This window comes from Glandiceps talaboti, chromosome 14 (genome assembly GCF_964340395.1).
Source record: "Glandiceps talaboti chromosome 14, keGlaTala1.1, whole genome shotgun sequence".
Taxonomy (NCBI): domain Eukaryota; kingdom Metazoa; phylum Hemichordata; class Enteropneusta; family Spengelidae; genus Glandiceps; species Glandiceps talaboti.
Window position 1 is genome coordinate 19624642 of NC_135562.1, and position 14210 is coordinate 19638851.

The following is a 14210-nucleotide window of genomic DNA, read 5'->3' on the forward strand; positions in this document are numbered from 1 at the left end:
TTTACATTCCAACACATTCAATGATTATACATTGAATATACTGTATTACGGTTACACTAAATGGTGTACATCGTGTTACAACCGCGCTGTATCTCTGCACTAATTTTCTCCATGGAAGTACACTGCATGAGTAAACAGGCCTTGCGTTGCGTTGCGTACACATGCAGAGTCTGGTTACGTGTACGTTGCGTTGTACATGTTGTATTCATCCTAGAAGTCAGAGGTCAGAGGTCGAGATAAAAGCCAGCTCCATTCTCCAGCTGTATCGTCATTTTGTCCCCGGGTTTTAGCTCTCTACTATATCATCGTAAGTACTTTTTTATATTTCTCTTTTCGTTTACACGTAAGTATGTACGTTATGTTCTACTTACGCTCTCCCAGCCCATCTCTCCACTATTTCTGTACTAAAAATTACAGTTTGTTGCTTGACACATCTTCAACACCAGTCAAATAAAAGCTATGTCTTTGTTGAGACTTGACCTGTCAGTTTTACAACTTATGCATACCATCTTATTATCTGATAACGCTATTTTTATGGGGGCCCGTTCTGGTCACAATTATCATGATTATGTAGAAATAATAAAACTACTGCTGTAATTAATATTATGTATTCCTTGAATTATTTAAATGTGTTTTGATTAATTGTATGCACTGTTATGTTGTCTACAATTGATTTTATGTATTCCTTGAATTATTTTAATGTGTTTTTGATTAATTTTATGTAGTCTTGAATTAATTTTATGTATTCCTGGAATTAATTTTATGTATTCCTGGAATTAATTTTATGTATGTGTCGAATTATTTTTATGTATGTGCCGAATTATTTTTATTTATGTCCCGAATTAATTTTGTGTATGTGCTGAATTAATTTTGTGTATGTCCCGATTTAATTTTGCCCCTACAAATACAATCCTTTGCGCAAGATTTCTTATTCAAAATGGCGGCCCGCAGTGATGCTCAGCGGGTTGTCATTCGAGAAAGAAATCAAGGAGGATTCTACCAATTTTTGCTCAATTTAAAATCAGTTGTTCGAGTTTTTCTGTCTCCCCTGAATTTAGGATCGACAGACGATCTATATGAAGTTAAGTTTCGAATGTTTGATGCCACGGGACTTTGTCTTTGCTTTTGGATGACTTAGCGAGAGAAGGGCCCAATCCAACGGGACTACCTTCCCATATTATACAAATAACATGTAACATCGATACAACTTGGACCTGGACGAAGGTGCCTTTCGTCTTCGCTGAATAGTCGAAACACTCACTTGAAGCATATCAGCAATTTTCTGCCATGGGTAGAAGAGGGAACGCAAGTGTTCCAATTGGTGTTTTGAAATTTCCAAGCGCCTTTGTCCAGGTCCATGTTGTATCACAGGGGACCCAGGAACCGTGTGACAAACAAAACAAAACAAAACAAATAAATAAAAAAATAAATAAATAAACTACCAAATAAATGACAAATGAACAAGCAAACGAACGATAAGTATAGGGACAAATAGAATAATTAAATAAACCAGCAAATAAACAGATACTCATGGGGGTATACTAGATATGGTTTTTTCTATACCCATCACTATTTGTATAGAAAAAAAACATATCTAGTATACCTGCCGAGCACCGTGCACCACTCTGAGCTGTGGGCCGCCATTTTGAATAAGATATCTTGCGCAAAGGATTGTAGGGGCAAAATTAATTTGACACATACACAAAAGTAATTCAGCACATACATAAAATCAATTCGGGACATACACAAATTTAATTCGTGACATACACAAAATTAATTCAGGACATACACAAAATTAATTCACGACATGAATAAAAATAATTCGGCACATACATAAAAATAATTCGGGACATACATAAAAATAATTCGGGACATAAATAAAATTAATTCAGGGCATACATAAATTAATTCTAGACTACATGAAATTAATTCCAGGAATACATAAAATTAATCAAAAGACATTTAAGTAATTCAAGGAATGCATAATATTAATTACAGCAGTAGTTTTATTATTTCTACATAAGTGTGACCAGAACGGGCCCCATACTATTTTCGTATTCGTAAGAGCAAATGTATTATTGCCATTGGTTGCAAGTAAATGCGTTAGTGACATCACTGCTGATGGGTATGACGCACAGCGTCACATGTTGAGTGGTCAGTTCAGTTTATTTGTTTCGCATTTGTTTGGTTATCAGTTTATAAAATCACATTTTCCTCGCGAAGAATAAAAAAATCAAAATCATGAATTAAAGTGGAACACAGTTCCAGGAAATACAGTCATCGCCTTGTACAGTGAGTTTTATCTGCAGACAGAGTCACTTCTTCACATTACTTCACTCGAATTACCAAGAAAATATGTGGTAAAAACTTGTTCGTGTCGAGTTATATCATTGTCACCTAGGAGTTGTGAAATTAACTCCCATTGTCTGACCTGCTCAATCAGCATTGCCACACAATGGAATGGGGGGGGGGGGGGGGGGGGCAACTTATCAAGGAAACAGCTGTTTAGATTGTTTGTCACTCAATTTATGTGAACAACCCAAACCCGAGAAACTCGGAATGTTTAGATTTTGGTGATTACTTGTCAATGACTCGCCTCTAGATCTCCACACTAAAAGATACAGTCAATCATACCAGCAAAAATTGGGCTCATGCCCATGGAGTCATAACTATTTTTTTGTGAGAATAGAATTTCATAGCGTACATTGATTATGTTTAAAAGAATATTGATGGCTGATTTTTTTTATGGGTAATGATATGGGGAGATGCTGGTGGGTAAGTGTCCTTTACCCTAAATACCAGTACCTGCATAAATTAAAAGACAACAGAAATGTACACATAGTTCATTGTCTTAGTATTGATCTCATATATGCACCAAGATACTTTGTTGCCTTTGCTTAGACAATGGTAAAAAGGTAAACATATACTGTAGGTCAGCATGAGAGGGTGTCATCTGGAACCAGGTAGTGTTCACATTGACTTTTTACTCTAGGACAAGACCAGGCTGTAGCCTAAACCAGCTTCTCACCTTGGACAAAATCTTATGCGTCCCAGGACAATTAACTGTTCACACTTGTTTTGTTTTTTTGGACCAGGGCCTGGCCATACACAAAATGTTAAATGTGAACAGCCTAATTAATGTTCCACAATATCCAGGTGACAATACTGGTCCATGGTACAGACTGTTCACTCTCTAGAACTCACGTTGCAAGGCAATCACTTTATTACCAGGGCTTGTCTCTCCTTTTAATTTCCTTGTGTACGAAATTAATTGAAACACTTTGGTGACCTGGCATGGTATTATTGTCCTCAAAATAATCGCAATCGTATGTAGACTAGTGTGTAAGCTATAATGTTAAAAATTACAAAGCCTATGACCAATTGACAGTTTTTCATAACATTGAAATGGATTTTTTTATTAGCCATGGCAATAGTTTATGCATTGATGCTATTTCATTGTATATTAAGTACGTTGAGTTAATTAGGCTGTTGATATTACTAAAAATCCTGGCCGTGGCCTGGTCCCAGGAAACAAATTAATCCAGAATTAACTTTTGGTATGTGTTCACATCAACTATTTTATGTGACAATGGCACTTCATAGTGTACATTAATTATGTTGAAGAGAATATACATGGGTTGACTGGTTATGGGTAATAATATGGCAAGACAGTAGTCGGACTGTATAGTAACTAAGTAACTGTTTTCATTATGACCCTTGTACCATGCATTTCAAAACCATGATATGGTTCCTTCCTCAGTCACTTGATTGTATTACCAATAATGTTTATGATTCTCTATAGAGAATAGATCCATGATCAGAACAATACCTATGTGGTAATCCTCTTTGTTGCCTTCACTTAGACAATGGCAACAAAGTCAACATGTACTGTAGGTAGCATGCGAGGGCGTCATCTGGGACAAGGTATGCGTTCACATTGGCTTTTTTGCTCTAGGACAAGACCAGGCCAGTGCCAAACCAGGGCTATAGAATACTTAGTAATGTTGTTGGGTAGTACATCCCAACCATTTAGAGTAAGATCAACTTGCAACTGACTTGCAGCACTTGGTATTTACAAAGTAAACTCTTTTGTCTGCCATGTGTCTTGTGAACAGGCTGTGATTTGATACTTTTGTAAGAGATACCACATATACAAATGTAGGCATTGTCATTTTTAGTCCCCGTCAGACAAAGTCCGGATTGGGGAGTTATGAATTGGGTTCCGTCCGTGTGTGCGTGTATCCGCACCCATTTCTCAGACATGGCTGGACCGATTCGTCTCAAACTTGGTACAAGGACAACAAAGTATGACGTACATATGCATGTAAATTAATTTTGTGATACGATCCAATATGTCTGACAGGCGGCCATTTTGTCACAATTTCATTTGTCTGTCTGGAATATGTCCGGAGCCATTTCTCAGACATGGCTTTGCCGATTTGTCTCAAACTTGATACACTATGACATACGTTATACTTCCATGGACATACATACACGTCAATTTGTTTTGTGATACAATCCCATATGGCCGACAGGTGGCCATTTTGTGATTTGTTTGTTTTGCTTTCCAGAGCCATGGCTTGACTGATTTGTCTCAAACTCACTACAAGGACAACACACTACTGCATACATATGCACATCAATTTATTTTGTGATATGATCCAATATGGCCAACTTGCGGACATTTTGTTTGCACCACAACCTATCCGCCAAAAACACCCAAATGAACCTGCGGGACTATATCATTATACAATGTCTTGTTTGCTTATGATATGTGTTCCTTGTTTGCTTTTTTGGCAGACTAGTTGATTAAATTAAATATTTGTAATTATTTATGACATTCCAGTTTAATGTTACTCATCATGGCAGCAGGCTTGTAAATTATGAACAATAAATGTGCAGTAATTTTCTGATGACATGCATAGATTGCCATTTTTCAACTAAGTATACAATAATATAGCATTTTCTTGTTTTTCCTCTTGTTATCCACTCAGGATCTACACTGTCAGGTATGCCTAAGAGGTCAAAACTTCAAGATGGATATTATCAAGGCTGATGGAAGAATACAAAACCTTAAGAAAAGCCATGATGCTTTGGTGAATATCCATATTTCAAAAGATATGAAGTACCTAGAAGAAAATGTGATAATGACATTGTTGTGTGCCAAGTTAACATATGTTGGGGTACAATGTTTATTTTTTTCCATCAATCATGCACTTGTCAACATGCCCAAGAGGTTTAATTACATCGAGGTTATATTTCAAAGAGCGCTCGAAGATCATAGAATTGCAATTGATGAGGAAGATGAGGAGACAAAAGAGGGCACAAGTTTTATCCATCAGATATCAGGAGAAAAGATGCTCTGTCTATTTCTGAAGAGGCATTTGCAGCTGTTGCCCTTCATGAATGGATGGCCTGTCTTGCGTAAGTATTTATATTTTCTTTTCTTACTTTCTTACTTACGTTTGTAGCACATTCATAAAGAAAACACACCAACTTGTGTCTACAGACCTGCTGCAACCTTTGATATTTTTTTTGGGGGGTTGGGGGGGGGGGTTGGATTATAGATTGGGTTCTGTCCGTGTGTGTGGGTCCGACCGGAGTCATTCATGGACATTCATGGACCAATTATTTTCAATCTTAGTCTATGGATAATAAACGATGTCATACATAAGCACGTTAATTTGTTTAGGGATATTATGCAATTTAGCCGATTAAGAGCCATTTTTGGGTCAAAAAATGTGAATTTTTGGTCAAAAATCTTGATCTCCAAAACTACTGGGCAGATTGACCTGATATTTGGTAGGAATATTCTCAGAATTGTTCTTCTGCAACATTTGGCCCTAGCAACAGTGACCATGCCCATAGCAACAACTAAGTGGTAGTATGTTTTGGTCTAATAACAACATCATTAGGTAGGCAAGTGAGTAAACATTCAAAAAATGTTTGCAAGTACAACCTTTGGGAATTTTTAAATAGGGGATGTTTATTGTGCTTTGATTTTAAAAGGTGTAAATTTAAAATGTTAACAATTAACACAGGTATTAAGTTCAACTCATACAGGAACTTTCACCATGCGCTGATTGTGCCATTACCTTACATTGTTGTGTTACACTTGAAAGCTCTATATCATTCTCTTAAATTGCAAACATAGGTGCCTTACAGAGGAGAGCTATATGAGGAAGTATGCACATTTTTCATTTTTCCTTTCCTCAATATGAGGGTATTTAATATAGTTGTACTGATTCTGTTTTTTCAGAAACCATTCTTGGGTTAGCTTCAGAGGTTTTTCAGAAGCATACAATGATGTTGTGAGACAACTCAAAGGAGACGGCATAATGAAAGACTTCTTACAAAATAAAGCTGAGCCCTCAACATCTGCACAAATACGGTGTTGTTTCTGGTAAGTGAAATTGAACTTGTGTATTAATATATGGCAATTTCAGTTATTGTTCTTTTAACTCTTACGAAATCTTTCTGTGCAGCAGAGAAAACTTCAGGGGACTAACATATCTAGATTGTGTTCCTGCATCCATATTCTTTGTTCCTATACACAAACATTATCTTTTTAATTCCCGCCAGACGAAGTCCAGAATGGGGACTTATGGATTGGGTTCTGTCTGTCTATTTATGCATCCATCCGTCAGTACTCAGATATGGATGTACCAATTTCTGAATTAACATGTTACAAGGACAACAAACTATGGCATAGATCAGCATGTAATTTTTTATGGTTGAGGTTTACCTGCCTTTTGCGCGTAAGTAGTCACAGACGAAGAGAAGTGAATGTACTTCATATGTTTCGATGTGAATGACAGTGACATGGCTGATTTCATCACTTTGAAATTTTGAAATGCTTTTAATGAATGATTTCTTTTTTATGATGATAAAGATAACTTTTATCATGGCAGTGACTATGATACCTGTAATACTGTGTAGGAGTGCCATTGCAGTACCTTTAAAATCAAACCAACCTAGAATCAGGTTTCAAATCATGTATGCAATACAGAACAACTTTTTATGACACTCATACAGAAAATTAAGGTTACACAAAAAGAATGCAACAAATGGCTTAATTGTATTGTATGAATACACTAATATTAAACATAAAGTATTACAAAGTTTTTACTTTTATGATGCAATTAAAAGAAATACTCTAATCCAATATACTTATTTTAAATGGAACTTCCATTAAGGTAGGAGGTGTCAAATTCGAATTACGTCAACGACGCAACTTTTGGCGCAGACTGAAACTCGCGCTCTTTAGTCATCATTCGAACGCTAAATAAACCCGGAAGTGAAGTGAAGTGTTAAATGTTTTTCAAGCACTGTACGTACTCATGGAGATTTAGGGGGTGAACGGAAGGTAATCTCGTATAATTAAGTTTCAGAAGTCCTTGCGAAGAACATTAGCTTTACTACCATGCATGACTTAAAGAGGAGCTGTTTTATAAATTTTAGACTTGATGAAATGTATCATGAACCACACTCCCTACGCTATATTGCCGATCTGGAAACGTGGCCCACACACCATTCACACCTTTCATCTCTACAGAGTAAGTTATACTGTCATGAATATAATTTTAATACCAGTGACGGGTTTTGCCACTGTGGGTTTTTTGACGTGAGAAGGTGACAAATTGATCACTATATAAAACTATCTTCGCATTTGATAATTTTCCATACTACACGTACGTAGACACAACAATGGCGAAAAAATTGCAACAAAAACATTATTCAAATGTACGTAAACAATCAACTCTCAGGTACCATAGAAGCAAAACATAAAATCATCGGACTACGCAGTTTTTCAAAAACTTCCCTCGCACACTGAAGATGTTTTGCGAAGCAAATTTGACATTTTATTAGTTGAAACATCATTTAGCATTTTATATGCTTTCCGTCGCTACTTTCTTAGTAATCAGTGGTCACGTAGCGTAGCGTCGGTGATCGAGAAACTTTAGTCCCTGAACTCCAGTAAAATTGCAATCATTTACCGGCCTTAAAAACACCCTATAACAAATTGATAACAGTACTCTTTTGTAAAAGGCTTCCAAAACTTATTCTGTTGTCGGTATTATGCTCTCCCACGATGGTGTGCACTTGTTTGGTTTCGCTAGGGGTCTAGTAGTCCTGCTTGCATACGGCAGAGGTCGTCCCTTCCAAGCGTACACCGTCTGCAAGTAGGACTAAGAGTTTCCGACACATGTATTCATTCCCAATAGAACCCCCAGACATTATACATCCCTGTATCAGTATTATAACGTCCTGCCAATGAATTTTAATGAATATAGTTTGTTTTTCAGGTGTATTCAACCAAAAATATATTTATTTTTTATGTCTCGCCAACTGTACGGGTAGTCACACTGACTTGCGTGAGTCGAGATTTTATAGTAAAGCATACAGTTCAAATTGCAACAAATTATACAAGTTGTACTATAAAAACTATTTACATTGTCTCCCCATAAAAGAAGTATCCATGGTAACATTACTATAAAGTTTCAATGAGGGGTTCTAGATGTATTTTGTACCCAAAATCAATAAATACATCTAGTAGCATACATTGTAGGTTTTGGTTCCTCACAATGCAGTGCCACATATGCAGAGCTAGAGGTACATATACTGGATGCCGAGTTGAGTGGATCAACAGCTAATGATAGTATTATTTATAGTTCAATTTGATGAGTTATTTCCTATTTTTCATAGTGACCACACTCCGCAATAAACACTAGCAATTTCATTATAGGAAATCAACATTTACATAATGGCTTTGTATTCATAGCATTACTACTTATTGATTTGATTGGATGGACATTTTCAATTTTGGCCAATTAAGTTGGGGGGGGGGTAACTAAAAGTTTTTAGCTGTTTATCCTACTTTGAACTATTGACCTAGCCCCTAATGTGTTGATTTATCATACATAATTATTATGTACTGACAAACAGCCTATGTGTCCCAATATTTTGCATTTTTATGTGAATTTTGTCCAAAAATGTTGAAATTTGGATCGGCTGGCTGGGTGTGTGTGTGTGTGTGTGTGTGGGGGGGGGGGTTATAATTTTGAATGTTATGACCACTTTGGCTTTTTGGGAAATAAATAAACTCTGCACATGAATAGTTCAGTTGATTTAGTGTACATATGTACTGATAGATATATCCCTTGGTGCCTGTGTGTTCCAATTTTGTACAATTTCATGTGATTTTTAGCCAAAATGTAGAAATTTTGATGGGGTGGGGGGTCACATTTGTGAATATTATGAGCACTTTGATATTTGGAGACATGAATAAACTCCATATATGAATAGTTCAGTTGATTTCACATACATATGAACTAATAGAAATATCCCTTGGTGCCTGTGAGTTCCAATACTGCACAATTTCACATGATTTTTGTTCAAAATGTTGAAATTTTGATGGGGTGGGGGGTCACATTTTTTACTGGCATTTTCAAGTTAGCATACACACAATGATTTTTGTTGTATAATTATGAAGGGGCATTGGTACATTATACATATTAGCAAAGATAAACAAGCTCATTTTCATTTTTTTCAAAATTCAACAAAATTTCATAAGATACTTCTGTCAAAAATGTCAAAATTTAGATGGGGTATGGGGTTACAATTTCAATTTTAGAATTTAAACGGAGGTGGTGACCCCCTATTTTTTTGTCATTTATAAATAGCTGGAATAATACATTGTACACATACAGCATATAAAAAAAATCTATCACGGACTTTTATCTTTTTTGCAGTTTTCTTGAGTTTTTCTTAAAAAATAATAAAGCAGTTGGGGATAAAATAACATAATATTTTATGAAATAATGAAAAGAAATTACAAAAAAATATGTCTAGACATACTATACATTGCACACAAAAAATGTAAGTTCATTAAGTGCTCCGGGGATAATCTTTAACTATCAAAAATTGTGATGTAGTTAATAGTTGTAAATCTACTATTTTGACTCAAAAAAATTTGTGTAGATACAAGAAACGGTAATTATCTTGAAAACAAAGGTGGTGACATAGTATTTTTTTGGCATTTTTTACATATTCGGATATCAATGTTTAAGTATGCAAAGTATAAGAAAAATCTATCGACTTTTTTGAATTTGACACCTCCCTCCTTAATATAACATGTGACAACTTCAGTTGTATCTGTGCTGCAGAAAAATTGAACTGTGTTAAACTATTACACTGGTTTGAGCTATGACAAAAGTCTCCTTACTATGTTGACGTCAACAATTATTGTTACTGTATGCATCCATTTTCTTGTAGCCCATCAATTCTAAAATCACAAAACTTCTTGTATGTTAAAACGTTATGTTTGTATAATTACAGGTTCACAAATACAGTTACAGAAAAAAGCTGTGTCAGATATGTTTTTCAATGGGGAATTGGCATATGAAATCATAACAGCGAAAGCAGAAGAACAGTATCTTTTCATCCAGTCAAGTGACAGGGAAAAGCATATGGAAAAGATAATATCTACCATTGCACATGGCATGTACAGCCAAGATTGTCATGGCGATTGCCAGGCGGGGGGTATGTTAATTGTAAAGTCTGCTTATCAGATGCACTAATGAACAATGTAGTACAAATTATTTTAGCCGGAGCTGTTTCTTGGAGATGCCTGGACCAATTTTTATTCAAACTTAGTACAGGGGCAACATACTATGGCATACATATGCACGTCAATTTGTTTCTTGATATTATCCAATATGGCCGCCTAGCAGCCATTTTGTTTGTGATTTTTCCGTGTCCAAAGCCATAACTCAGACATGCTTGAACAGGTCCCCCCCCCTACCCCAATTGAGGAGCTCATTAGTGGTTAACTTGTGCATTATGTGTGATTTAGGTGAGGGGTGGGGTGGGAACAATACTTTTTTGGTCTTGTTGGCAGATTTTTTTTAGCACAATTGAACTAGGTTCAGTAGTGCTATAGGCCAGTAGTGTCTGTGTGTGTGTGTATGTACGACTCAAAAACTGCCAGCCCCTACTGTTTTGAAGGGACATATACTTGTGATGTCTAGTTGGGAAATTGTTCAAATGAAAATGTTCGCGTCACAGGTGTGTGGTTTTGGTCAAACGTGATTTTTGGTAAGAAGAAAACTAAAACTCAGAAACTACTTGGCAGTCTGGTCTGAAATTTGGTGGGAATGTTCTCAAGAGGGTGTAAATTAAGACTTGTTCGTGACATTATGATTTCACCAATATCCAAATATAGAAACTGGGGCTAAAATCTGTCTTTTTGGTAAAAAAAACTTCTATTACAAACTTGGAAGTTCTTGGACTGGAACTTGGTGAGATGCTACTAGACTTATTTTGCAGATGTTCAAACCTTTTGACTATTAAAATTGGCCCAATCAACCATGGCAACAGCCAAATGGCATTATGTTTTAGTGAAATAACATCACTTTGTAGACAAATGAGTAAACATTTTAAAAATCTATGCAAATACTTCTACCAACCTGACCACACCCATAATAACAGTCAAATGATTTGCAAAGATTACAATAGGGTAGATAGGCAACTTCTTGGTCGTTTAGCAAATTAACATGTATACCTAGCATGGCTCACCATGTGAAATGTTTTGAAAACAGTACAGTTGTACCTCAGTGCCATTGGAGCTATTTTTATTTCTCTTAGCTATCATGTTATGTTTTACATGCTATTAAAATTTGAGTTTCATGTGACACAAATTGCTACCACAATATGTAATTGTAATGTACTCCCACATTAAAGTCTTGGCATATTTATTGATAATGTTATATCCAACCACTTTTAGCTTTCGTAGCGTTTGTATTTAAGGCTGGAAAAGGCTACTTGTCTATTCAAGATTATGCCAGCATTTCTTTTCTGTTTACCTTTTTTATATTATTACTAAACTTTTCTGTGGTTTAATGCACCTAGGTGTAAGCCATGACATTTTTACATTAGGTTTACTGTTTTTATATTTGGTGTCATGTACTTTGTTTCCTTCTGGGAAAAATATATTTTACCTGTGATATGTCACTCACTTCTGAGAGAGGAACAATTGGACTTAACAGGCTGTTATAGTAGTGTTTCATATATATGATTCCTGAGAAACATATCAGTTGTGAAAAGTTAACCATTTCTTCCAAATGATTTGAGGAAGACATTTTCCATTAATATTGAAAAGTAGCTGGCTTATTTATGACTGTAGATCTTATTTCTTGTACTCATCTTGAGATATATAAAACTCCATTGTTTACACATCTGTAATTTTGTATTGATTTTAAATTTTCTAATAAAAATTGCTGTCAAGCTCAAAAAATAACACCATTGTCTGATGTTCTAATTATTTTCAAAACTGCACCCTTTCCTCACCCCTTGACAATATCCATGAATACACATACAATGTACAGTGAAGTGAGACCCTGCATTGCACAAATGCATTATTGTGTACAAATGTTTCCAATTTGTAAAGTATGTGTTATAGGGATGGTAAAGTGTCTGTCTCTGTGCTATCAACTTAATAAAAAAAACTATGCCAATTGCTTTGATGTTTGGCTGTAGATGAACCTTTGTTAAAGGTCAATTATGTGGGCTAGCATGGCAACCACAGACGAATAAGGGAAAGGGATATATGTGGATTAATAGGTGTCACATAACGTTTTTCTGTTATGGGTTCATTATATATACCCTTCATTACTTGTAGGTGACGGCTAAAAAGTGTAGTGTTAAATTAACTATTAATACATCATTAATAATATGTATAATATTAATTACATATATGTACCTGGGCTGAAAAGTGCCCCTATTGACAAGTCCCACAAACGGTTTACAACACACACACACACACACACACACATATTTTTTTTTCATAGGGTTTTTACCAAAGTGGAATATGTACGACAGTTCCATTTAATTCACAGGTATCAAACATTTTTTTATAAACTTGACGCATAATTAAATAATCACCAGCTTTTCTATTACTCGTCAAAAGCAAGGGTAAAATGAAGCTCATCGAGTGTCCGTGGTGTATACTTTGTGGAATAATGTATTCTAGGTCGTGTTGCATACGTTGTATGTATGTATGTATGTATGTATGTATGTATGTGTGTATGTGTGTGTGTGTGTGTTGTTGTTGTTGTTGTTGTTGTTGTTGTTGTTGTTGTTTTATTGTACACTTGCATGTACTGTCTGTTGTTGGTTGGCTAATATTTCTTGTATCGAGCTGTAGCTATGGAACTATGATGTTTCTAAAGGCGTTGGAGAAAGCAGGTAGGTATGGGGGGGGGGGTAGCTCCAGACTTTAAGTATTTTCTGTATGTGCGTCACTTCTATGGTGTACGCTATTAGTTAAAATAATACTTTCGGTTGGTAAATATTAGCTAAATGTTTATATTGCGAGACGCTGGTGAATCTAAAGTTTGGCATTATTTGCATGTGATCCATATACAATAGGTTTCGAAACCATGGTGTGGTTCCTTCCTAAATCATTTAACAATATTTACCATAATGTTAATTCATGATAATAATAATATTAATAATTATAATAATAATAATAAGTTTTCGATGTTGTTTATGTTTCTGACATGTGTGCGTGTAGTAACAATACCGAAATTTCAATGTTTAAACCCGATGTCTTGTGTTGATTCTGACTATTCATGTTGTTCGTGTTTTTGTAACTAGTGTGTCACAAAGATTTGTGTTTCGTTTTTAGGCTATTGGTGATTTTTCAGGGAACAACTATTCGATTCTTTTACATGATTTCACATATTTTGGTTGCCAATTTTAGGTCTTTTGTGTTGATGAATGGGTTGTATGTTGTTATGAACAAATCTTTTGTTTTCACACATGCTTTTCATTGCAGGATTTTTTTGAAGATAATTATTTCTGGCTTTGTGATTGACTTCGTACATAACTTGCGTGATTTTGTTCTGAGACAGTTCATATCCACATCGTTGTAGATTGTTTGCGAAATCTTTTAATTTGTTGACAAAATCCCCTGTGTTGATACAGTTACGGACGTCGCCACCTAAGGCTTTCACCTTTAGAGAACTCTTTAAACGTATCTATCGGGTGACGATCGATACTCTTTATGGAAGACCTGAAATATGTCAGTTAATTTTGTATTGGTTTGTGTCAAGTATCCTTCCTTTGTTGTATCTCCGATCTTTGTAAACTTGTCGATCCAAGTACGTTGTTTCCTGTTAGGGGTAGACCATTTGATATCCGGGGGGGGG

The 14210-nt window shown here is 35.6% G+C and overlaps 1 protein-coding gene across 1 annotated transcript; it reads left to right on the forward strand.

Moving 5' to 3' along the window:
• The first annotated feature begins 237 nt into the window (after positions 1 to 237).
• LOC144445586 (uncharacterized) lies at positions 238 to 12228 on the forward strand. Its single transcript, XM_078135194.1, has 4 exons — positions 238 to 307; positions 4995 to 5428; positions 6260 to 6403; positions 10339 to 12228. The coding sequence occupies exons 2-4, from the start codon at positions 5037 to 5039 to the stop codon at positions 10403 to 10405; spliced, it is 603 nt and encodes a 200-aa protein (XP_077991320.1). The 5' UTR covers positions 238 to 307; positions 4995 to 5036; the 3' UTR covers positions 10406 to 12228.
• The last annotated feature ends 1982 nt before the right edge of the window (positions 12229 to 14210 follow it).